Source organism: Tamandua tetradactyla, chromosome 15 (assembly GCF_023851605.1).
Source record: "Tamandua tetradactyla isolate mTamTet1 chromosome 15, mTamTet1.pri, whole genome shotgun sequence".
Taxonomy (NCBI): domain Eukaryota; kingdom Metazoa; phylum Chordata; class Mammalia; order Pilosa; family Myrmecophagidae; genus Tamandua; species Tamandua tetradactyla.
This window is the reverse complement of record NC_135341.1, coordinates 42,707,804-42,735,104: the sequence shown is the minus strand read 5'-3', so window position 1 is coordinate 42,735,104 and position 27,301 is coordinate 42,707,804. Positions and strand designations below refer to the sequence as shown.

General features: G+C 39.0%; 1 protein-coding gene across 3 annotated transcripts in view; it reads left to right on the top strand.

Moving 5' to 3' along the window:
• Nucleotides 1–14,027: 14,027 nt before the first annotated feature.
• Nucleotides 14,028–27,301, top strand: part of TOPAZ1 (testis and ovary specific TOPAZ 1) — an 85,158-nt gene continuing 71,884 nt past the window's right edge. For all 3 annotated transcript variants that reach the window (XM_077129619.1, XM_077129621.1, XM_077129618.1), the window contains exons 1-4: nt 14,028–14,462; nt 14,919–17,379; nt 25,210–25,271; nt 25,976–26,100. In XM_077129619.1, the coding sequence (XP_076985734.1) occupies nt 14,117–14,462; nt 14,919–17,379; nt 25,210–25,271; nt 25,976–26,100 (2,994 nt within the window). In that variant the 5' untranslated portion in view covers nt 14,028–14,116. The remainder of the gene's footprint in view (nt 14,463–14,918; nt 17,380–25,209; nt 25,272–25,975; nt 26,101–27,301) is intronic.

The following is a 27,301-nucleotide window of genomic DNA, read 5'->3' as shown; positions in this document are numbered from 1 at the left end:
TGCCCTAATAAATCCCAGTGTGATTTGAACAGTGAATAAAAAAGTATTTGCAAAGTCCCCTTGGGGGAACAGTGAGAACGGGGGAAAATTCAGCTTCCCTAAGTGGGGAATTCCTTATATTCTCACAAACAGTGGGGCCAACCAAAGCAATAGGCTGGGCCCTCAATCTTGGGGTTTGTTCATATGGAACTTATCCCCACAAAGGATAGGCTAAGCCTACTTAAAATTAGGCCTAAGAGTCACCCCCAAATAACCTCTCCTGTTGCTCAGATGTGGCCTCTCTCTCCAGCCAACACAACAAGCAAACTCACCACCCTCCCCCTGTCTAAGTGGGACATGACTCCCAGCAATGTGGAACTTCCTGGCAACATGGGACAGAAATCCTAGAATGAGTTGGGACTCAGCATCAAGGGATTGAGAAAACCTTCTCAACCAAAAGGGAGAGAGCAAAATGAGACCAAATAAAGTGTCAATGGCTGAAAGATTCCAAACAGAATCAAGACATTATCCTGGAGGTTATTCTTACGCATTATATAGATATCACCTTTTTAGTTAAGGTGTAATGGAGAGGTTGGAGGGAACGGCCTGAAAATATAGAGCTGTGTTCCAGTAGCCATGTTTCTTGAAAATGAGTGTATAATGATATAGCTTTTGCAATGTGACTGTTTGATTGTGAAAACCTTGTATCTGGTGCTGCTTTTATCTACTTTATCGACAGATGAATAAAGCGTGGATTAAAAATAAATAAATAATAGGGGAGACAAATGTTAAAATAAATTTAGTACATTGAAATTCTGGTGATCCATGAGGGGGAGGGGGAGGGGGTACAGCATGTACAAATTTTTTCTTTTTATTTCTTTTTCTAGATTGATACAAATGTTCTGAGAGGTGATTGTGGTGATAAATATACAACTATGTGATGATAATTTGAGTTATTGTTTATATACCAAGAATGGAATGATCATATGGTAGGAATGTTTGTGTTTATATGTTGTTATGTTTAAAGAAATTTTTTTTAATTAAAAAAAGGTAGTGATAAATATGAACTACAACCATGTGACCAGTTACAGAAATGAGGACTGTGATTGTATGAACATTTCCTCCCTGCTTTGTTATGAGTATATTTGCATTTGTACATAATCAAATATCTGGTTTTCCTATTATTATATAAGTTGGATTGTTCATGTTATAGTATTTAAGTCATAGGATATAAAGTTGAAGAGTGAATGTTACCTAAGGACTTGCACCCTATTCTAGAGAGATGTAGTTCATTTCCATTTGTATTCAGGACAGCTGAGTATTGTAGGTGAAACATGTCTGTTATTGTGCTGTATTTGGAAACTAACCATGTCTCTAAGGTGATGTGTATAGCTGCCAAGTTGACAAGGGGTGGACTATGATGGTTAGGTTCTGGTGTTAACTTGGACAAGTGATTATGCCCATTTGTCTGGTAGGTAAGCACTAGCCTGACCATTGCTGCAAGTATATTTCATGGCTTGCTGGTAAACTGGAAGTCTGGTGTATTAAATCATCAGTCAGTTGATTGCTTCTGTGGCTGATTACATCTGTGATCACCTAAAGCACATTTCCCACAATGAAATAACCCAATCAGCTGAGGGCTTTTGAGGAAGAAGAGAGACTCTTTCACTACTTCTTCAGCCAGCAAGCCTGTCCTATGGAGTTTGTTCAGAAACTTCATCAGAGCCACCAGCTTCACAGCCTGCCCTATGGATTTTGGACTCTTCCATTCCCATGGTTGTATGAGACACCTCTATAAATCTCATATTTACAGAGCTCTACTGTTGATTCTGTTTCTCTAGAGAATCCTGACTAACACATGGGGTATGGGAGGTATTGGTCTTTTTTCCTTACTGGAAACGTTCTAACATTGACTGGGATGAGGAAAGCACAACCACATGATCATTCTGTGAGCCATTTATTGCACACTTTGGATGGATTGCATGATATGTGAAAATATATCAATAAAAAATGTTAAAAATGTCAGTAAAGTATGAGATTAAAAAATAATAAAGAGTGATTTCAAAAAAGGGATGAAGAGATAAATGTGTGTGTTTTCATTTGTTTCTTTTTTTTTAATGGAAGATAGCATATAACATAGTCTCTACGCCAGCTTCCTGAAAACTTCTAAGTAGCATATCCAATGCATAATCCTTAATCAACCACAGATATAGATGCTAAATTCTCATTTATGCAAGTAGATACTCCATTTTCCTCTCTCATGAAAAGAAGATCCCATCATAACTCACAATGGCCAGAAAATGGAACTTTTGATTACAAAATACACCAAAACCTTGACAATTTCATACAAAGTACCAGAAAATGAGGTGAAGTTCCATATATTCAGGCCTTCTTTCCCCTTCACTCTCAACCCTCTCTCTGCTCTTCCTTCTCAACCTACCACATCCTTGTAGCCCACACTCCCCACAGCCCCTCCTGCCACACAACTTCCCCCTTACTCTAATCTATCAGATGATTTTGACCCTGGTGACCAGGTCTGTCCTTCGAACAGACAATCAATTCAGCAAGACAATCAACCTCCTCCAATCCCAGGCCCTCAACACCCCCCTCTTCAACCCCTTCTGAAACTCACTCCCATGTGCGCTGCTGCCAACATCTAATACCTGATCTCCCCCCTTCACACACTCCACAGCCCCTCTTACCTTTATGTGAGGTAGCTGGTACGGAAGACATAGTCCATGTACATGTCCCATTCTCACTGGGGGATATGTCTCAAACAGAAAAAAGGCTAGGACCTTTTTCCACCAATACTGCTCAATATATCAAAGAATTAACATAAAATTTTCAATCTTATAACCTCACATAGCAAGACCTCTACATGATCCTCAACTATATCTTACTTCCAGAGGAGAGGGAGACTCAGGCAGGCAGCATAATAGCATGCAAACACCCTGCACACTACAGACAACACCAAATCCCCCAAGGAACAAGCAGTACCCTGAGTGGACCCCACTTGGGAATAACAAACAAACCACCCTGACATACAAAAATGCAACCACTTCCAAACCTGCACCCGTGCAGGATTCAAGAAAGCCACCACAAAAACAGTGAACTTTGATAAACTCAAAGAAATCCTCCACAGACCCAACGAAAACCTAGCCCAATTTATGGCCAGACTCACTGATGCTCTGCTTGCAACACACATGCCTCACCCTTGAAAGCCCCGAAGGGTACTTTTGGCTAAAACCTTGCTTCATTTCCCAGGCAACCTCAGATATAAGATACAAACTAAAAACATTTGAGGAGGGTCCTCTTAGCCCAAAACGAGATCTAATGGCTGCTGCTTTTAAAGTTTTTAAAAACAGGGTGGAGATTATAAAAGAAGAAATAAAAAGCTAACCTTCAAATGATAGCTAAGGCTGTTCCAGGCCACCAGTATGCAAAAAACTGAGCAAAACAGGCCCCTGGCTCCTGCTTCAGATGCAATTCTACAGGACACTGGGCAAAGCAATGCCCCAATCCCAAGTCATCCACCAGGCTTGCCCATTATGCAGTCAAGCAGGTCAATGAGAAGTGGACTGTCCCCAAACTCTTCTAGGTTTACAGACATCCTCCTAAGCCACAACTATTGCTGACTTTTGGACATCCTTAATGAGGACTGATGGGGCCCAAGACCTCCACTGGCCCCCATCACCATCGACAATCAGGAGCCTCCAGTAACTCTTCTTATAAAAGGTAAGCCTAGTACCTTCCTCTTGGACATGGGCGTGGGGGGGGGGGTGTACATATTCAACTCTTAATGCTTATTCCAGCTAAATTAATCCATCAGGTCATGGGGGTGGAGGGAACCCCCTTCACGCCTAGATGCATCCCACCCCTAGCTTGCCAATTCGAAGGCCACCTGTTCACACACTGCTTCTTAGTCATACCACAATGTCTTGCACACTTACTTGGCAGAGATATTCTCACTGCTCTACATACCACTGTCAACCTACTCTCATCATATGCCCAGCCCTGCCAGCCAATCTCCTCCTCCTCCTCAGACCCTCCCCAATCAAGCAGTCTATCCTCACTCCTTCCAGCAGTTAACCCCATATTATGGAATACTGACAACCCTACAATAGCCTACCATCATGCCCCCATTCTAATTGAGGTAAAAGTGGAAACTTCTTTCCCTTAAGTTCCTTAATATTCCATTTCCCCCACACACCTGTGAGGCTTAAAACCAATCATTACCAGGCTCCTCTCAAGAGGCCTACTCCAGCCAACCCATTCCCCATTCCCCATATAATACCCCCATTCTCCCAGTAAAAAAAAATAAATCTAATGGCTCCTACCAGTTAGTCCAAGATCTCTGTGCCATCAATAAGGCTTTCTCAAATATCTCTCTTGAGGCCTTACCCCACCCTAGCTGGGACTGGTTCATCAATGGAAGTACATACACACATGAAGGGAAACATGTAGCCAAGTATGCCATCATCCAAACACCAAGCACAATTATTGAAAAAGCAAGTCTTCCCCTCAACACAACCTCCCCAAAAGTTGAACTTATAGCCCTCATTCCTGCATTTACACTAGCAGGAAACACCCCCACAAAACATCTACACAGACTCCAAATATGCATATTACATAATACACTACAACGCTGCCATCTGAGCCTAAAGGGGTTTTCAGTGCTAATGGCACACCCATCACAAATGGACCCCTAATTGAAAAGCTTCTTGAAGATGCCGTCCTCCCCTCCAGAGTTTCTGTATTCCACCGCAAAGGGCACCAATCTCTCCCATCCCCCATCTTGAAGGGAAGCAACCTAGGTGACCAGCAGGCCAAATCTGCAGCCCTGCTTCCACCCCCACCTGTCTCAGTCACCTCTTTATTCCCACACATCACCCCTAGCTATTCAGCTGATGAAATCTGTGAATACACAAAAAACCAATACTCCCTTTCTCAGGATGGTTTACATTGAATGACCACATAATCCTTCCTCACTCTCAAGCCAAAACCATCCTCACCCAACTCCCTAATCTGTTCCACATACCAAAGCCACTTGCCGCATTCCTAAAACCTATCCTGCACTGTCCTTACACTCCCAACTCTCCTTCATCACATAACAGCCACATGCCATATTAGCGCTACCACCTCACCACAAACAGCACTAGTTCCAATCACAGGAAAACTTCACCAAGCCCAGGGCCAACAACCTGGGCAGAACTGGTAAATAGACTATATCCACATGCCCCCAGTCAAGAAATATAAAAGTTTCCTCACCTTAGTTAACACATTTTCTGGATGGGTCGAAGCATTTGAAAAAGTAGCCAGCACCTCTGAAAAAGTAGCCAGCACCATCCCCATTCTGCTTTCTGATATCATTCCCGGCTTCAGAATACCATATTCTTTACAATTCAACAATGGCTCCACATTTATTTCACAATTAACCCAGGGGGTCTCCCTTGCCCTGGGAATCACATGGAACTTAAACATCGAACATAGCCCCAATCCTGAGGAAAAGCAGAGAAAGCTAACCACCTACTAAAAACACGCCTTACTAAACTAACAGCAGAACTCCACACTCCCTGGACACAACTCTTGCCCCTTGCTCTCACACATCTCAGAGCACTACCCTGATAACCTGCATTTCTCAGTCCATTCAAACTCATGTATGGATGCCCCTTCCTCTTTGGTAATGTCTCCCCTCCCCTGAGTCTCCCCTGGGGGAATACTTTCCCACGGTCTCTCAATTAAGAACCCTCCTCCACCAGTATGTGGATATCCTCCTCCCAAGCTCCAATGCCACTGTTACATCCACACTAGGCCCTAGAGATTTCGTACTACTCAAGACTGTGCAATCCTCAAAACCCCTCCAACCCACCTGGGAAGGACCCTATACAATTGTCCTAGCAACACCTTCAGCTGTTAAACTAGCTGAAAAGCCCACTGCCTGGCACCATCTCAGCAGGATAAAAGTTTGTCACCCTCCTAATCCAACCTACCAATCTATACCCACAGGACCAACCTTCCTCTAAATAACCAGACTACCCAGCAATGGACCTTCATTTCCAAATCCTCCTCCAGCTCCTCACTGAAATCATCCCTCTACTTCCTCACCTCCCAGAGCCCTTAAAACAAAAACTCCTAACATTCCTATTGGACAAATTCGTTCAAGGCACCTTCCAGGACTTCCAGTAGCAACAGATCCATCCTTATTATACCTCTCTACCTCTAACCCATTGTTTTTTCTGTTTTGCCTCCTTCCTTCTTTTCTTTACTGATTACTATTTCCCTACTCACACCTTCTAACAATGAACAACCTATATCTTACACTCTCACACTTCCTCACATTAAATGCCCAAAATACTCCTGACCATCCTCTCATAGGAACCACCCAGACCACAGCAACTGCAGTTAATCATTCCAATTGCTGGATATGCTCTGAATCCATCCACACTAATACCCTATCCCTTCTCATCTTTCCTCTAAGCCCAGAAGCTCTCTTATGTGTCCATCTACAGTACACCAGCTTTGGTGGTTGATGGGTTACAAAGTTCCCCTCAAATCTACCAGAATACATAAATATATCTATTCTTCATCAAACTATGGACAAAATGGAAAACTCTCAACCTACAGAAAGTTCATATTCCACTGCCATAATCACGATCCTAATGGACAAGCCTTTCTTATGTTTTAAACACCTATCCCCATGACCTTAGGCAAGGAAATTAGGACATATACTACCTACATCCTGCAATTATACTTTATTCTTTAACACAATCACATTAAAATACTGCCGGAATCTACACATACCAAATAAAACATCTCAACTTGACTCTTATTTGGGACAACTTGGGCATTAACAAAACATTCCCTATGCACATAATTAGTAAAAATCATAGTGAAAGTGTTCCGTGCTTTAACAGCTCTTATAAATAAACTGAGCTGTTTGGTCTAGGAACCTGTTCTAGTTTGCCAGCTGCCAGAATGCAATATACCAGAAACAGAATGGCTTTTAAAAAGGGGAATTTAATGAGTTGCTAGTTTACAGTTCTAAGGCTGAGATAATGTTCCAATTACAACAAGTCTATAGAAATGTCCAGTCAAAGGTATCCAGGGAAAGATACCTTGGTTTAAGAAAGCCAATGAAGTTCGGGGTCTCTCTCACATCTGAGAAGGCACATGGTGAACACAGTGGACAGTGTCTCTCTTGGATAGAAGGGCACATAGTGGGCAAGGCATCATCTGTTAGCTTTCTATCCTGGCTTCCTATTTCATGAAGCTCCCCAGGAGGCGTTTTCCTTCTTCATCTCCAAAGGTCGCTGGCTCGTGAACTCTCTGCTTCTCATGGCTATGTTGTTCTTCTCTGCTCTCTCTGAATCTCTTATTCTCCAAAATGTTTCCTCTTATATAGGGCTCCAGAAACTTATCAAGACCCATCCCAATGGGTGGAGACATGATATCACCTAATCCAGTTTAACAACCACTCTTGACTAAATCACATCTCCAGGGAGATGACCTGATTACAGTTTCAAACACACAGTATTGAATAGGGGTTATTCTGCCTTTATGAAATGGGATTTTGATAAAAACATGTCTTTTCTAGGGTCCATACAGCCTTTCAAACCAGCACATTCCACCCTCTGGACCCTAAAAAAAGACATGTTTTCCCTGTATACAAAATACATTCATTCCATAATGATATCAGAGAACCTTAAACCATTCCAGTAACATTTCAAATACAAGATTAATATAAGATTAAAATCAGTACAAAGTCTCATCAAAGCCAGTTAAAGGCATGGACGGTCCTAAGGCAAAATTTTCTCCATTTGCTCTAGACCTGTAAAACTCTGAACAAGTTAGAAACGTACAAACTCTTATCAAAGTTAGTTATATGCATAGTCTGTCTGTTCTAAGGCAATATTATCCTCTGTCTCTGGACCTATAAAAACTAAAAACAAGTTATTTGCTGCCAACATACAAAGGAGGAGCATTCATATTATACATGTATCCATTTCCATAGGGTGGAAGGAACACTGGGGTCACTGGACCCATAGTTTTGAAAACCAGCAGGGCAAACAAAGTCCATTAGATTTCAAAGTCTGAGAATCACTTATCTTCAGGACTTTAGAAAGTGGCCGTCCCACCCTTTCCAAGGGTCTACCTCTCTCTGAACGCAACCTTGGGGGACACTGGGGAGACCACCTTTTTCTTGGCTCCACTCTCTCCAAGGATTGGGCTCTCTGCCTTCTCCAGGGCACATGCTCAACCCCTCCATGTGGTGACAGCCAGGCTCTCCCCAAACCCCAAGGAATGTGCTTCACCCTCTCCAAGGCCTGAGGCGGCATGACTCTTCTACTGCAACAAGGTGGAAGTCTCATCCTCTGCCTTTGGGGCAAACTCACCCTCTCCACGGGCTTGGGTGGGTCCGCTCTCCTGGCCTGAGGCTTCTTAACTTCAGACCTCAGCCTCCATGGTTTTGCCTCTGAAGTTATTTTTCCTTCAAAGTGTCCCTTTGCTGAACACCCCAGTCCAGACTGGCAGTGGCTCTGTTTATACAGGCCCCACAGCACTCTCGTTGGCTTTCTATGCAGTAGCCTTGGATCATGTCCATCAGGCATAAGAAGTTTCCACAAATTCTTCCTGGATAAATTCATGTCCAATCCTGGCTTCCTCTGAGATGGCTGACTGGTGCCACATCTGGTCACTATTCTCTGGACACTATTCTGTGGGGTCTCCATTTCTGGAAGCCCGGAATTTTGTTTCTTTGTATCCAAGAGTCCAGTTTTCAGCTTATCTCTTTCTTGTCGCATTTCACTATAACCTGTGAGGAGAAACCAGGCTGCACTTTCAACATTTAATTTGCAGAGCTCTTCTGCTAAATATCCAAGTTCATGGCTTTTATAATCAGCCTTCCAGCCAAAGCCACTCGTCAATGTTATCAGATTATCTGCCACTTTAAAACAAGGATAGAGTTCATTCCTGTCTATAATAACACATACCTCATTTCTGTCTAAGGCTTTATCAGAAATGTCTTTAGAGTCCACATTTCTACCAACAGTCTCATCAAAGCATTCTAGGCCTTCTCTATCAAGCTTCTCACAACTTTTCCAGAATCTTCCCCTTATCCATTTAAAAAGCTATTCCAACATGTTTGGTATTTGTAAACTGCAGCAGCACTCTACTCTCCTGGTACCAAAATCTGTTCTTGTTTGCTAGCTGCTGGAAGGCAATATACCAGAAACAGAACGGCTTTTAAAAAAAGGGGAATTTAATAAGTTGCTAGTTTACAGTTCTAAGGCTGAGATAATGTTCCAATTACAACAAGTCTATAGAAATGTCCAATCAAAGGCATCCAGGGAAAGATACCTTGGTTCAAGAAGGCCAATGAAGTTCAGGGTCTCTCTCACATCTGAGAAGGCACACGGTGAACACAGCCACAGTGTCTCTCTTGGCTGGAAGGGCACATGGCAGGCAAGACATCATCTGCTAGCTTTCTCTCCTGGCTTTATGTTTCATGAAGCTCCCCAGGAGGCGTTTTCCTTCTTCATGTCCAAAGGTCGCTGGCTCGTGAACTCTCTGCTTCTCATGGCTATGTTGTTCTTCTCTGCTCTCTCTGAATCTCTTATTCTCCAAAGTGTTTCCTCTTTTATAGGGCTCCAGAAACTTATCAAGACCCACCCCAATGAGTGGAGACATGACGTCACCTAATTCAGCTTAACAACCACTCTTGACTAAATCACATCTCCAGGGAGATGACCTGATTACAGTTTCAAACATACAGTATTGAATAGAGAATAGTCTGCCTCTATGAAATTGGATTTTGATTAAAATATGGCTTTTCTAGGGTCCGTATAGCCTTTCAAACCAGCCCAATCAAGACAAGTGTATAACCTAATCAAATCAAAACCAAAGAAAAAGACCCAAAAAATCTTTTCACTTTTCTTTTCTGCAATCTCCTCTGTCAAACAAAACTAACATTTAACACTTCTAATCCTCATCACTCTGCTCTATGTGTGAATGTAGTGTATGGCAGAACTCCAGCATTCAACTTTTCTACCTACCCACAATTATATTTTACCCCCTCTGGACTTTCAACAGCTCTGATACTTGCAGGTACTGGTTTTATTTTCTAAGTGGTAATACTGCATACTTAGTACTTCCCTGAGGGTGGACAGGAACCTGTACTATAGTGTTCATCATTCCTAATGCCACTATTTTAAAACCCCAAGAAATGGTCTCCTCTGGACAAATGTTTAATCTTGGTTTCTTTCTTGAAACCTCACTCCAACCTCAAAAACAAGACAAATGGAAAAAAGAAAGACATTTCTTAGAAGATCCAGAATTTGGATTTCATACTCATGACAATCCTATCCTAGAAAAACCTGGTATAGGACACACCATTTTGTGCAGCCTGCTTTGGTTTGCAGGAATCCCACTATTAGAATGATTAATCTTAAACATCTCACTCACACTACAACTATCCTGGAATGCAACCGTAAGAGCTATTGATAATCAGCAACAGGAAATAAATAGCCTAGCTTCAGTTGTCATACAAAATAGGAGAGCATTAGATGTCTTCACCGCCATCAGGGGAGGCACCTGTGCAATCATAAATGAAACCTGTTGTTTTTATATTAAGAAAACTGGGCAGGTAGAAGAAAATCTGAAAATTTTAAAAGAAAACATAGAAATCATTTGGAGAGCTCAAGATAATAATTATGGGAGCCAGTCATGGCTATTCTCATTTTTTTCTTACTTTATCTCACCTCTAAAATCAATCATTTTATCTCTTATAACACCACTGCTGTTATTATTGTTACTCTTCTTTTCAGCTCTTGTCTCTTACAACTCCTCTCCCAGTTCATACATCAGATTGTGCAATCAGCAACTCAAGAATATGTAAACGAGGGTGGGCCATGGTGGCCCAGCAGGCTGAGTCCTTGCCTGCCATGCCAGAGACCTGGGTTCACTTCCCAGTGCCTGTCCATGGGTAAAATAAAAGAATATGTAAACAGTGTCTTCTAATATGAAAAGGAGCAGAAACACTAACAGAACATTCCCACAGTCTCCCCTTAGCCCCTGATTTTCCCCTTCTCAAGACAACTATGCCCGCCTCAGCAGGAAGCAGCTACAGAAAACTGACCATTGTCCCTATCCCCACAACACCAAAGAGACTGAAATGTTAGGCATGATGAAGAAAAAACCTCCCCCACTTCCCTGAGACCACACCACCAAGTAGGATTGAAACCCATAGACTACAAAAGGTCAGTTTGTCCTGAAAACAATGTAGAATCGAAACCCATAGTTCTAAGACCACCCACCCTGACCACACATGGTCAGCCTGTCCTGGAAACAAAATCACATAGCAGAATAGAAGCTTACCATTAGCTCACCACTGCTAAGTTTTTTTTCTCACCAACTCCATGCACCCAAGCCATAAAAACCCTGTCCCCACCACTCCAGCATGGTTGCTCCCTCTGAGCACTACCTGGGCAGTTCTGTTTTTTGCTGAAATTAAACTTTTGCCTGAACTCCTTCATTCTCAACTTGTTCTTGGTGAGTTTGCCTTTTACCTAGTGATAGATTCTTTCTTTCTTTGAAACCCTGATCTCTCAGGAATTGGGTATTGAGCACATCAGGCAAAAGGATCCACACCCTTTGGTAACAAAGATTTCTCAATAAAAAGAAAAAAGAAAAAGAAAACAACATGTTCGCAAGCAAGAAAGAACACCTGACTCCTCAAGTGTAAGGAGAAAAGAAGCAAGGACGCTTCCTTCAGACGTAATCCTTGCACTGAATCTTGAAGAGGAATATGTAGTTCACTGGGAAGAGGAATGATTTCCAGTACTAGCACACAGAAAGGTAGAAATCTGGGTAACTCCAGGTCTCTACCACTGTCTTTTGTGGCTGAAATGCAAGGTACATGAGATGTTAAAAGACAGTGTTAAAAAAAAATCCTGACTCTCATATAGATATAAAAATGAACATGTGTTAAGGATTTATTTTCCTCACTAGGAAAATTTCCTAACTGGTTCAAAGGACAAATTCAAAGAACAGACATATTTATAGATCAGGAATATTGAAATGAATGTGCAAATGGAGGCAAAACTGGCTTCTTTCGCAGTGGGGGTGGAAAGTCAGTTGCACTTCTGTTGAATGAATTTGCATGCCTATACAGCTATTTTGCATTGTTATCTCTTAGCTATAACTTACAGTATTGTAAAATAGCCCCCACAAAATCAGAACAAAATAGCTCCCATAGATTTAGAATCAGAGTGAAATCTATGCATAGTTTCCTATTGAAGCACCAATCTGACGTTGCCTTCCCCCAGTGGCAAGGGTAAGAGTCAAACTGCTTAAAGAGAAACCACATCATTAAGGGCCTGGAAAACACCAAGGAGTTTGGACTTTTTAAATAATCCACAAACAAAAAGGTTCATGATGTATCAAACTGGGGACTGCGAGGATCCCCTTTCATTGGAGGGAAATGGCTAAAATGGCGCAAACTTAAAGGCATGAATAAAATTTAGACTGATGCAGTAGGTAAGAAAGTTTGAGGACCAGAGTCATGATATAGACAAAGGGTAGAATGGCTGACAAACCTTTAAAAAAATAGAATCAAGCAGATTTAGTGAAATGTGAGGGATGATGTGTAAAGAAACCTGTCTCTGGTGGTTTCTGGCCTAAACAATTAGGTAGATAAGGATGTAAACGCTAATGCAAAAGGAGCAACCTTTAAGGATAGCTAGCTCAGTTTTGCACATCCTGGGTTAAAAGTGCCTGTGGCCAGTTTGGCGGTTCCTCAAAAAACTGAATATAGAATTGCCATACGACCCAGCAATACCATTGCTAGGCATCTACTCAAAGGACTTAAGGGCAAAGACACAAACGGACATTTGCACACCAATGTTTATAGCAGCATTATTTACAATTGCAAAGAGATGGAAACAGCCAAAATGTCCATCAACAGACGAGTGGCTAAACAAACTGTGGTATATACATACGATGGAATATTATGCAGCTTTAAGACAGAATAAACTTATGAAGCATGTAATAACATGGATGGACCTAGAGAACATTATGCTGAGTGAGACTAGCCAAAAACTAAAGGACAAATACTGTATGGTCCCACTGATGTGAACCGACATTCGAGAATAAACTTGGAATATGTCATTGGTAACAGAGACCATCAGGAGTTAGAAACAGGGTAAGATAATGGGTAATTGGAGCTGAAGGGATACAGACTGTGCAACAGGACTAGATACAAAAACTCAAAAATGGTACCTCAATTAGGTAGCACAATACTACCTAATTGTAATGTAATTATGCTAAAACACTGAATGAAGCTGCATCTGAGCTATAGTTTTTTTGTTTGTTTGTTTTTTATATATATTTTTTGTACTTTTTATTTTTATTTTTTCTCTATATTATCATTTATTTCTTTTTCTGTTGTCTTGCTATTTCTTTTTCTAAATCGATGCAAATGTACTAAGAAATGATGATCATACATCTATGTGATGATATTAAGAATTAGTGATTGCATATATAGAATGGAATGATTTCTAAATGTTGTGTTAGTTAATTTTTTTTAATTAATAATTAAAAAAAAAAGTACCTGTGGCTATCTGGGTGAACATATAGAGAATGCAGTTGGAAAGGGACCCCATGAAACTTGAAGATGAGTTTAGATTCACTCAGCCCACAATGGCCCTTGCAAGCAGCCAGGGAGAGCAAGCAGCCAGGGAGAGCAGGGAAGCTGGCGGGAGAAGCCCTGAAGGACTCAAGGAAGGTTGGGTTCAGCTGTAGGTCCGCCAGGGACTTGGGGATAGATCCCTCACAAGTCTGCCAAATGAGCTTCTTGGCATCGCCCCTACGCCTTCAAGCTGCGGGCCACGTGGAGTTCTCCAAGAGCGAACTGGGAAGACGTTGCTGTGGCCCTTCTGCCAGTTGGTCCCAGCCTCACCAGCCCGGCACCCTGCCAGGAGAACCCCACTTCCGCTTCCGGCCCAGGCCGCGGGGGAGGCGGCGCGGGGCGGGGCCGAGAGCAGTGGGCGCCTGGCGGCTGGAGCAGCGTTCCCGCGGCCTGTGGGCCTCTGTGAGTGGGCGCAGCCGGGCCTTAGCGGGGAGAGCGGGTTGCCTCAAAAGGATGCGGCGGCCGCAGCCTCCGGGCCCTCAGGCGGCCCCGAGGCGTGAAGGCGACGCACGGGGCTCAAGGAAGCGAGGCCGGCGGGCGGCATCAAGGCCAGGCAAGGCGGGAGTCTGCGGCCCTGAGGCCGGGCCTCGTGAGGAGAGCAGGCGAAAGAGAATGGTGGCCCCGGCATCTCAGAGAGAAGAGGTGAAAAGTGAGAAGTTGAGTGAGGCGTCCGGAGCTGGGAAGGCCACGATGGGGCGAGTGGAGGAGTCTGAGGGCCCGGTGGGCCAGTCGAGTGAGGACTGGCCAGGCACTGAAGCGAAGAAGGAGGCGCAACTCCCCGTGCAGTCGCGAAGACACAGTAAGAAAGCACCCAGTCCTGTTCTAGCCTTTGCACCTCAGCCTGTGTGCTCCATCCTTGTTTTACCATTAATCCTTAACCTTAATGTGCGTGGTCTTTAGTGATGCATGTGATTTACCAGGAGAGGGAAAAATATATATATAAGGATTCTCTAAAAAAGTGTGTGCCCTATTAGGAGCCCTTGCTCAGAATTCCTATAGGAGGAATTCCTGCTAATCTATTTTGGCTAGTGTGAAATGATGATGTTAGGGGTTATTCAGCCGCCTTAGAAATTATACAGGTTTTTTTGGTAGTTCCCTATCTGAAATTAAGTCATCATTTGAAAACCAGTAATATTTCCACACAGCTGTTCAGGGAAATAAATATGCGTGTCTTCACAAATTTTTATTTTAAGTGGGATTGCTGTTTCCAACACAATATAAAATCTTTTCTGGTGTGTTTTGTTGTTTTGATCAGCTAGGGAAAGGAGAAAAGTTACTGAAGCATCAAGTGATGACCCACAGCCAGGGATTGACCTGGTAAGGAAGAAATCATTAACCAGTTCGGAATCTTTCCAAACAGTGGAGTACAGTGAATGTCAAAGTATGGCTTACTTACAGTCTTTGGGTAAGAAATGTTTGGTAGAAGGTATTAAAAGAAGAATTCAAATTAAAAAGTTTAAAAGTTTAGAAAGCCCACCTCTCAAAATAACTGAAAATAAGGCTACACAGAATATTAAGGTTGAATTCCAAGATGAACTGTACAAGAATACTCTGAAATATTCTTGTAACAGCTTGTCACCTGAAATAGAAAATAACTCCATTTTAAAATTACATGATTGCAATTGTTTCCCCCATTTCAAGGGTTATAATGATGACAACAACCTTGCATGTAAACCTGATGTTGGATGTATGCATGTAGCAGAAAATTCCTCAACGTTAAAGAAAGAAAACCTTAGGAGTCTTTCAGAGAAGAGTGACACAAATAGTATTCCTCAGCTTTTACAAAACAAAGATTTAATGGGAGTAAATAAGTTATTGCTTGAAGAAGGTGATTTACACCAAAGTACAAATAATGGCTTGCTTCCCTGCCTTCAAAGTGAAAAAAGCAAATATTCAAAGGAGGAAAGCAAAGTTGAGAGAAAACCCAGGAAAAAGATGAAGTTGCCTGAAAAAGGAGATGAAACAGTCACTGAGATGACCTTCTCTAATGTGTATAACAAGTCTGAATTGGTGCTACAAGAAAATCAAATGTTTGTCGCAGATAAAGAAGGGACTTTGGAGGCTAAAAAAAGTCCTTTAAATGTTTTGAGAAAAGTAAACCAGAATATGCTACCTAGAATGGATCATTCATTAAGTCTCCCAGAAACGGTGGGGAAAAAAACAAGTCCTGAACATCAGGTAAATGCTGTATTTCATGAACCACTTTTGAAAAAAGAACTAGAAAATGGTTCAGAGCCCTTAGGATGTAAAAATATGGAACCCGAAGATTTTAAGTCAGTGAAGAGTTCAGTAATGAAATCACCTAGTGATATATCTGATCTTTCTGACTACCATCATATTGAAGAGAGAACTTCATGGGAAGACTTGGGAAATGAAGCTGAAGATTCAAAGTTTAGCTGTTGCAGAACAATGCCAATGACTGGTAAAAGAACTTGGCCTTATTATTCATGTGCTAGAATATCTGTCCAATGTTGGAAAAAGACTTCCTTGCCAAAATCAGATTGCTTTCTTCCTGGGGCTCAGGAAAGTTTTTGTCAAGAAGATTTTCTTAAACACCAAACAAACCAAAATCATTTAACTGATTCCAAATTATTGTTACAAAATTCTATTACAGAAACAAATACTGACTCTTCAAGTAAAGAAAAATTAGAGTCTAATTTAAATAATTTGTCTTCAATTTGCGCATTAGAACGTACTTTAATGGTTGAGGAACCTGTAATTAATGGTGGTAAAAAGGTTAGGTCAGAGAATTCAAGTAGAAGTCGGTCAGAGGTAGTTTCTAGTTCTACTGTAGATACTCTATTAACTAATGTGACTCAAAGCTTAACAGGAAATAAAAAAAAGGATAGAGGAAATTTAACAAAACTTAATGTGACAGTGGCTTCCCAGGATAACCAGGAATCAAATAACTCTACGGGAAAAACTATCCATCGAAAAGCATGCATTGCCAAGCAAACACTTGTGGTTCCAGACTTGGTTAAAATACTGAACACAGGACGACTGACTAATTTTAAAATTCCTTTACTTAAAAATAAAACAGAAAAAAGAAAAGTAAGTACCAAACCATCAGAAAGAGAAGCTTATAGTCCCCTAGAACTTCTTGACAGTTTGTCTGGAGCAGAGTTAAGACAGAACAGAAGTAAAGAAAATGTCTCCAGAGTCACTTCAGGGCCTCAGTCTTTGAACGTACAAAATAGTATAACTCCAGTGCCAGCTACTTCTGACTTATTTTGTAGTAAGAATTCCTGTAGTATTTCACCAAGCTTTTCAAAGCAAGGTAATAATAAATCATCCAATTACATCTCTGAACTAGGCAACAGTGTTTCTAATAAGGAAGCTGTTTCTCTCACAGTTGAAAATAATACTTTTTCCTGTGATCCTGGATATACACAGAAAAGTCCTGCCTTCTGCTCTAATGGACAAGAAACATTTGAAAGAGTTTCCTCAGAAGTTAGTGGTAGAAAAATGACTAAGAGCATTTCAGAAATTAAAGTAGAGTTTCCAGATATTCTTAAAGCATATGAAGATGATGTCCTCTTAATTGATGTAATTCAAGACGATCCAGACCTCTTTGGAGTCTCCAATGAGGGGGAGCCTTTGTATACTTCAGAGGTCCCCGTGAACAGCCAGGAGCCCAATGTTGTTAAAGAGCACCGGTCAACAGACTCCAAGCACATGGAACTTCCAGAAAAAAAAGAAGAGGGCGATGACTCGAGGTATGCATGTTCAAGTATACCTTTTTGATACAGATTATTGTTGGGAGTTTCAAAAGCACTATTGGTTCTCACTAATTTATCAGTGAGCATTGTACCTCCATTTTTTTTTAACCCAGGCGTTTATTTAATGTAGTATGGCATATTAATGCTGAGACCCAGAAATGCCATTATGCTGAAACTTAGGATAGAAATAAAAAATTATGTGTATCTTGGAAAGTTGGTTGGAGCAGAAAATTAAAATGGTGATTTTTAAGGTGGCTTTTTAAATTACTGAAATTACTTCTTTCCAAAGTCAGTTAAATTTATTTCATGTCCTTGAATATAAATATGTAGATATACTTTTATTTCAGCATGGTTATTTCCTTTTTAATTCATTTTCTGTGGCTTCTTGTTAAAGAAAAATTCATTTTTCAGGGAAAAGAGAAGCCTTGGAAAGTTGTATTTAAGTAACTAGGATGAAAACAGATTCAAAATTAAATTAATTTTCGGAAGAAAACAGCATAAATTTAGTGGGGGTTTTTTGTAGTTTTACTTTTAAGGTATGGGTTTAAAATGATGGTTTTGCTCCCAAATAGGGAAGGTTTGCTGAGACTACCTTAAATGGAGCTAAGCAGTAATGCTTCATGTTCAGGAGTTTAATCTATTCTTGTTGGCCCAAATTTTAGTTAACATTGAGTCATTTTACTGAATCTATATAGTTTTTCAAACTCTGATTTATATTAATATGTTGTAATACTTTAGTATTAGAGTGTTAATATTATTAATAATGCTTAATATTGTGAACAGACTTAAACAGAAACATCAAAATATATGAAGATTCAGTGGTATGTGACTTAATTTTCTCTGGTACTTATAAATTTTAGTTACCTTTATGATATCATACTTATCTTGATGTTATTAAAGAATTAATATATACAAGAACTAATAACTCATCACCAATTAGAGTGCTTTCTCTGTATCCAATATTGTACCAAGAGCTTTATCTGTTAATTTTCTTTTTAATCATTGGGGAAAAATGATGATGACAGGGTGTCATTTGCCCATATTTATACTGCTAGTACCAAAATCTCGATTTGAAACCAGGTCTGTCTTATCCTAAAACTTGACATTTATAGGTCCACTTGAATTTTTGAATGTTCTCTTTGCCACTTAATAGCCATGTGACCTTTACACAAATCACTTCACCTTGTGTGTAAAAAGGGAAAGTACTCGCCTTGAGTGTGAGGATTAAATCAAAGAATGATGGAAACTATTTTAGTGTCACTGGCAAGTAATAAGGGCTCAGTAAAAAGGTAGTAATTAAAGTTTTCTTAAGTTTTGTTATACCATCCTTTTAGGAATACAAGGGAAAATAAGAACAAACCCTCCATTCAAGAGTTAACATCTTTGTTGTCTATATAATAAAATGCTAACAGTAAACTTCAGCCAGAGGTAGAAAGAGATAAATGTTGTGACTTATAGTATAAGGAAGTTTGCTTTTTCATTTTTTTTAGAATAGAATAGCTGCTTTTCTAAAAATGAGATATGTTCATTACATTAAAGTGTAAAAGGGGGAGAAATCCCACCAGCCAAAATAAGTTATTGTTAACAATTTTTATGTTATTCCAGGTAACATATTTAGGCATATTCAGGGATGTAATTTTAGAAAAAGTTGAATCAAACCATTTTTTAGCAGAAACATTAAATTTAATTTCATTTACACTTAAAAAGTAGAGGGGACTGAAGTGAAATTAAAGGGATTGCTTGAATCAGTGTATTTCTCACAACAAATTAGTTTCCAAAAATTCTCTTTAAAGTTAGTAATAAAAATTATTTTAAAAGTTTGAGTTTTCTTGTCATGACTTTTAAAAATGATGTTCTAGCTTTAGACAGCAGCTTTACTTTCTTGATATGAAAAGTGAGCAAGCATTTCAGTATACATCACATTTCTTCCTGAGGCTGCTCCTATATTTTTGTTTATAATTTTAATTTTACTGGCCGTGTGCCATTTATATTCTCTTCAGTAATCTGAATTCAGAAAGATTTTTATTCTTAATTCTGTATTTAAGTGGATTCAGTGCTTAGCACCAGTCCTTTTTACTTTCCTCTGTTCTTGACTTTTTTGATTCATCTATTAGCTGGCTAGATTTCAAAGCAAATTATTTTATTTTCAAGATGAGTTCATGATTGCTATGTTGTTAGGTCTTGGATGCTTTTGTTATCCAAAAGCATATTTTCTGGTTGCAAAATTCTTAGTTTACATTTTCTGCCTCACAGCTGTGTAGACATTGCTCCCTTGCTTTCTAACTCTGAGTTTGTAGTTGAGAGGTCTGAGGTCAAACTAGTTCTTCCACAGCTCTTCTTGAAACTGCCTCTTTTTTTCGGTTTTAGGATTGATAATTATGTATCACTTTTTCCTGGGACAAGATGAGCCATTTTAGTTTGCAGTATCAAGTTTTTACTTCAGGAAATTTTTCTGTTTCTGATTTTGAACTGGGTTTCTGTTCACTTTGAAAGCACCAATTTTACTTTTACAATTGGTTTTCCTTTGCCTTCACAACTGCTTCTGAAGTTTCCATTTTTTAATAAACTTGAAAATTTTCTCAGTTATTTTAATATTTTCTTTTTTTTTTTTCTGCACTGGTAATACCAGTTTTATAGTTATCCATGATATCTGGTTAAACCTTATCAGGGAAAAATAGAGGCATGACATCCACAGGATCTGCCAGAAGTTGCGCAGAAAGTTATTAAGGGTTCTAGGACCAACTGAAGCTTAAGAAAATATAATTTCAGGTTTCAGCTATGGGTCTTTTGCCAATCAGTTGCTAGTTCATATACTCCCACCTACCCTTCCCACCCCACCTCACTCCCAGTCCCCTGCAAGACATCGCGAGGTTGAAGCCTATTAAATGAGATTCTGTTTTACAGGAATTGAAATGGAAGATGGGAGGGCTACTTCCAGACACTGTCAGAAGCTCTGTATTTCCTTTTATTAGTAAAACAGGTAGACAAACCTGAGTTGATTTAATGGTCAGGGTGGGTATTCTCAGACCTGCTTAGGGAGAATTTTTAAGTTGTTTAAATAAATCATGTTAAAATGTTTATTCATGGGCGGGCCACGGTGGCTCAGCAGGCAAGAACGCTTGCCTGCCATGCCAGAGGATCCGGGTTCGATTTCCGGTGCCTGCCCATGTTAAAAAAAAATTTGTTTATTCATTATAGAGCTCCGCAGTGAGTGAAGCCTATTTTTAAATACAGGAGTATTAGGAGTGAAGCATATTAGAACTCATTCACAAAAACTTGGACTGGTGAGCTTGGAAATTTGTAAAACTAGCAAAACTTTTGAATTAACCTGTAAATATAATTGGAAATAATCTGTTAATCTGTATTAGAACATAAAATTGTATTCAAGAATTGTGATTGAAGAAAAAATCTTCAATCACAATTTTAGTAAGTGCTAAAATAGCAATTAAATAATATTACATAGTGGATCATTGAGTTTTTAGGAGTCTGACAGAAATTTAGGGGAATTATTACTACCTAGGTTGGGGAACATATCTAATGTATTTGAAACAAAAACATAAACTGAGGTACTAAGAATACTAGGAGTTTAGAGATGAGAAGGCATCTTGGAAAAGCTAACGTGTACTGATCTTTGATTTAGATTAACATAGGGGAAGAGGTGAAAGAATTTTGGTAGGGGAAGAGAAATGATTAAGAAAATGTGGGCAAAAAGGTAAGATAGGAATATAACTTGGAAAGTTATAAGCCTGACTCCGCAGGTAAGGTTAGGAGCCCTTCTTCTGTTTTCATAGCACTTTATGCTACCTTGGTTATGGCACTGATTTCACCAAAGTATGATTTACATCTCTCTTACTTGCTGAAATTTGGACTCTAAAAGGTAGGATATGCCCTTATGTTACTTACATTGCAAATCCAGTCCTTCATACATTGAGGTAGGTAAAGAATTAAGTTTTCAGTTCCTACTATATTATAGGCTATTTCTCAAGCCAAATTGTAATGTTTGTAAATGAAGATGGGGAATCTTCTTTGTAAAGCAAATAGGCGCTGAAGAATAGTAGGAAGTAAGATTTCAGTAGTAGAGTGATACCTGATTAAGAAAGCCTAGAAAACCAAGCGTGGTAATTGGAACTTAGTATAGAATTAACCCTGGTAGTCAGTGGGGAAAACAAATGTGGCAGTCATATCACCATCACAAATTGGACTTTAGTCCATAAGGAGTTGTAGATTCTGAGGATAATCAACATGGAATTCTAGTTGGGGGGGAACCCACCAGACACCAACGTACAGAAAATAAAAATCTACTGCTTTTGCCCAGGTAACTTGAGTCCCACTACATCCATGCCTAAAGGCAAGTTTTGTCCTGTCTTAACTAACCTCACTTTCTCAGAATCGGGTTTAACCTCTGTTTGTCCCCTAGGAGGTTGGCTTTCCAGAATAATCTTATCACTACCTTTACCGTACCAAATGACAACCAAATTTTCACCAAATGTACGTTCATTCTCTCCTCCTCCTCCTGTATTTATGTCTCTTGGCTTTTCTTTAAAGAAGCTCACTTTGCTTCATTCTTTTTCCATTGCATATGTGAGGCGCTCTATACTGCAAATTTTTCACCTAATTATAAGAACTGACAATGTCCACCCTGTGTTAGACACATTACTTACGTTATTTTAGTGGAACAGTTCTCAGGCTCAAACACTCCCTATCTTAAGAATTGAACCAGAGTGATTTATTTTCCAAAGGACACACAGCTAGTAAGTATCAGAGCTAAGATCTGAACCAGGGCAGTCTGCTCCTCTCTCCCAGACAGCATGCTGGGAGAAAAAAAAAGATGTTTTACGTTATAATGCAAAACATACTTGTAAATATGTGAAATTATGTATTTATAAAACAATATTTTCTTTACTATAAGCCATAAAAGCTTATTTTGTATTTTATCCTATTTCATTAAAAAAAAATCTTGATGGAGGCCCAGGAAATAGATTTCATTATGCACTTGAAAAATGCTGTTCTGACAAAGGATAAGCTTGATGAAATCTGTTCTTCCGAGTTGATTTATTCCTCTTTAATTCTCCCCCACCTCTTTTTTGCTCACATCTTCTCTTTGGTGTCCTGTTTTTCTCTACCCTAACCCGTCTGTCCCTGTTTTTTCTCCTTTCCTCCTTCTGTCCTTCGTTTTTCTCCTTTCCGCTCCTTTTCCCATCCCACCAATGTAGAACTATAACTTTTCACTCTGCCAGTGCAAAACTATAAAATATTTGTGGATTTGTTTATTTTGTGTCTTTCAAATTCAAGACAAAGATAAACTACGTTACCTCCTTGTTGGTTAGTTATTCATCATAGAAAAAAGGTTTTTCACACCTATAAATTAGAAATATTATAAATACTATCTTAACACTTTGAAGTTAAGCAGTACACTTACTATACCTATTTATGAATGGAAATTTCAGAACAATTAGAAACAATTATCCTTCAGTTCTTCTGTATTTATTGCTCACTTAATTCTATTCATGCTATTACCTTAATATCCCTCATGGCTGTTCTTTCCTCAACTCTCACTGGTAATATCATATCTTTATCATAGATTATTGTAAGGGGCTCCTGGTTAATCTTCCTGAACTCTCTTAGTATGTCCTCTTCCATAATGATATTCTGATACAGAAATTGATCTGCCAGTGAGTGCTTACAGAGCTACTGTGGCTCTCAGCCACCTGAGGATAGAGTCTAAATTACTTGGCATAAGTTTTTAAGGGTCTTTCATAGATATGAATCCGTTCCCTCTGTGACAACTCTGGTTTTTATGGGGTAGGAACTTGGGGTGAAAGGATAAACATAGCAAGCACCTTCTTGTTTCCACAATGCACCATATATGTGAATCCTTTACATATGTTCCTTTATCTGTAAGCCCCGTTTTCATTCAGTTGTCCTTAAAATGCTATCTCAGGTATCATCCCAGGGATTTGGTCCTCTGCTCCAATAGTTTTCTTGGCACATACCTCAATATATTTTATCTGCTGGTATGTCAGCCTCCTATATTGGGAGTTCCTAGAAAGGAGAGCACCTTCTTCATTTGGGTCTCCCCAGCATCTGACACTGTGTGCCAGGAATATAGTAGGTACTTAGTATATAGAGAGCAACTAGACACACATACACCTGTCCTCACAGAACTTTTAGTCTTATCAAAGTAGGCAAATAATTAAGCAATTGCAATAAGATTTAATAGGAGAAGTGCAAGGTGTTAAAAAAGCACTTAGCCAAGACAACTTCCCTAAGCTTCCTGGTCAGAGTGACATTTAAGAAGTAATGTTTAAACCAAAAGGACATGATGACTTCAAACACAGAAATGAGAGTGGGAGTTGAGAAATATGGATGGATTTGAGAGAGGTTTAGGAAGTAAGGATTGAATAATCAGATGGGAGTGAGGCAAAGGATGATAACTCTGTTTTTCTCTTATCTCAGAAAAGAGCTTATTACCATTCATCTTAGATGCAAAGAGACAGGATTGGGAAGAGGGTGAGGTCAAATTTAGACGGTTGAGTTGGAGAGGGCTTTGAGATACTGAATTGGAAATATTTTGCTAGATGACTACATATACAGAGAGAAGTCTGAATTGGAGAGATTTACCTATGTTTGTGTTTTCTATTTGTATCATTATTTTCCCACTGTTTAAACTATATACTTCTGATATGTTAAGTATAAGTTGGGAAAATATAATTTATATTTTCCAAAGAATTCAAAGAGTGGTGTATACAAAATGTTTTTAGTTTTCCTTTTTCTCTGCTAGAAAGTAATCTAACACCTATGAAAAGTAGTTGTAGAGCTTTGAGATATGTTTAAGAAAGCCAGTTTATAAAATGAATAAATGGTGAAATTATGGATGTGTATTATCCTATACACTTGAATGCATTTTAAATTTTTATCTAAATTTTAAAAAATAGGATGGTGTTTGGCTATTTGTATTTGAATGGCTTCAATATATATAGTTTTGGGCAGGCCACAGTGGCTCAGCAGGCAAGAATGCTTGCCTGCCATGCCACAGGACCCGGGTTCGATTCCCGGTGCCTGCCCATGTTAAAATATATATATATATGTATGTATATATATAGTTTTCATTTATTGAATCTATGCTGGTGACTTTAAAAACACTTTATTTCTGGCAGTCCATGGTGGCTCTGTGGTAGAGTTCTCACCTACCTTGCCGGAGACCCGGGTTCAATTCCTGGTGCCTACCCATGCAAAGCAAACAAACAAACAAACAAAACTGTTTAATTTCATTTAATCCTCACATTAACCTCATGTGTAGGTGGTATTCTCATTTTACAGATAAGGTTAGACTTAAAGAGGTTAAGTAATTACAAATAAGTGGCAGAAAAATATTTGAATACAGTTTGGTCTAACTGATCTCCATGGCCTTACTCTTTAGACTTTATATTGTCTTTAGGGACTACAAAAAAAAAAAAGACTTAAACCCTTATTCTCGAGATGTCATTCTTTTACAATGACAGTAAGACGTACATCTGCATGCTTGAACATAAAAGCTAAACACTAGCTTGTACAGGTGTAATGATTTATGTATCTTTAAATATGTGGTGTACCTCATGGGATTCTCTCTGAGTAACAAAGGTGAATGGCAGTACTCCACAACAGTTGAGTCATTGTTGTGTCTGTGCTGCAGTACTGGATTCTGAGTCCCAGTACAGTACTTTGTCCTGGACTATTTGAGCTGATATTTTCCAGCTGCTAAAGTTTGTATTATATAATATTTTAGAGAGGTGGATAGCTCTGCTTGGAAAACGTTGTAGTATTTAAGTTCTGTTTGCTTTATAATAGAGAACTTCTCGTACTTGACCCTGGATTGATGATGCCAGAAATCTGTGATTCTTTCTCAACAGGTAGGATTGGACATTTTCAGAATATTCAGTATTGAAGTATCTTTATTCCTTTTTATCCCCATTTAGGTCTAGTGAAAGTGTATTTATTGCAATAGTAAGTTTCTCATTGTAGAGTCTGTTAACCATGCACTTAGTCAGCTTTTCTCAGTTGGCAAATCAGATTTTGAGATTTTTTTCCATTTGATTATTTAACAAGCAACTTTGTTAGGCTTTATCTACAAAAGATAGATAATTGACCTCAGCAATTTTTATAGTCTTATTTTGAAATTGAAATATCTATTTAAGCTTTGCCACATTTTTAATCTGAGTTTTTATGAAAATTTTTGATACTTGACAGCTAATCATTAATTTACCTGTATCTTTGCATCACAGGAAATATTTTAATATGAAAGTTAATTTTACTCTCACTTTCATGTTTCAAAAATATAGTGAAGATAACTGGACATGATCAGAAAAGAGTCTTACATTTATCTTGAAATGTCTGTTAATTTATCTTAACTGCCAGTTCTCTTTAAACCATATGATGGTATTATTTTCTTAAAAAGGTAAGAATTATTGTATAATTTGCCAAAAACTTTACTTTATATTTGTCACATTAGACCTTATAAGAGCCTCTGAGTTCTAATTCACTCTTAGAACATCTTTAAATAACTTGGTTATTTTGTCATGTAAAATTTCTACAGTTAAATATTATTTCTTTTCAGCCAGTGAGATAAAATGTAATCCCGAAAGTGTGGACATTTCCTTAGAAGTTGATAATGAGAAATCTGAAAATGAGAAACTGGGAGACTTCAGTGATTACATAAAAGGTTCAGACTTGGATGAGAAGGTACTAGTAAATCTTTTGTGTTTTTCTTATTGCCTGGCCTAAAGAATAGTAATGTAGAAATTCATCTTAATAGTGATGTCGGGTTACAAGTGTAGCTCCTTTTTGTGGGTAAAAGAATCACGTCACTGTTCATGGGTTGTGTGACTTGCTATTATGCATAATCACAGTAAAAACAGGGTTTCCTTTGAGAAAAATGAAGTATATTGTATGATTATATATTTATCTTTTTTAGAATCCTGAAATTTGTCTCAAAATTTATGTAAGTCTTTCTAAATAAAATGTTGCATGTTTGCCAGCCTCATTAACAACAAAGTACTGAATATTATTTGATCTTCCTTGAGATTTTAGAATATCAGTACCTGAGGGCCATAATGCAAGCATCATTACTTTGACCGCAGACATAGAAGATTTTGGCGAAAATTTTTGGTATCAAGTTTTTTTTCTTATTTTCTGCCAGATAATATGTGTGATTGTCTGGATCTTTTGTATAATTTAATTGACTCCTAGGTAACTATTTCATACTTTCTTCTTTTCCCTTAAACCTTCATTTCTTCCTAATCTGCTCTCAGAGCTAACAACCTTGTTTCCTACTTCACCAAGGAAATTGAAGTAATTGGAAAAGTACTTCATGAATTCCCACTGATAAAATAGCCCTCCACTCTGCATCTGCTCTCAAATCACCATCTTCTCTTCCGTTGCAATGGATGATCTAGACAAAGCTATTCCCTCCACCCATGTGCTAGAGTCCATCTTTTCTCTCTCTTAAAATACTACTTTGTAACTTTCCAGAAACCTACAACTTCCACATGGGTCCCTGGTCCAGATAAGTCCTGAAACCTAGTCCAGCCTCTCCAGAACATCAGCTGGTTCCATCTCCCTACCCCATATTAGTGACAGACCCTTCCGTTATCAAAAATTTAGAATTGCCGTGACCCAAACATCCCTAAAGAGAGGTGTGGAAAGATCAAAGGTGATGGTGGAGTTATACATAGAAGATAGGATTTAACAAATGAATATAAATTCTGAATCATTACATTGGTATCTCTTTTAGTTTCCGTTATTTTAGAGCAGCTAGAAGTGAAAACCTAAAATTGTGAAACTGTAATCCATGTCAACTCTGAAATATGTTCTACAACTAATTGTAGTGTTGTCTTTGAAATTTATAGCTTTTTTAGTATATATGTTATTTTTCACAAAAAAG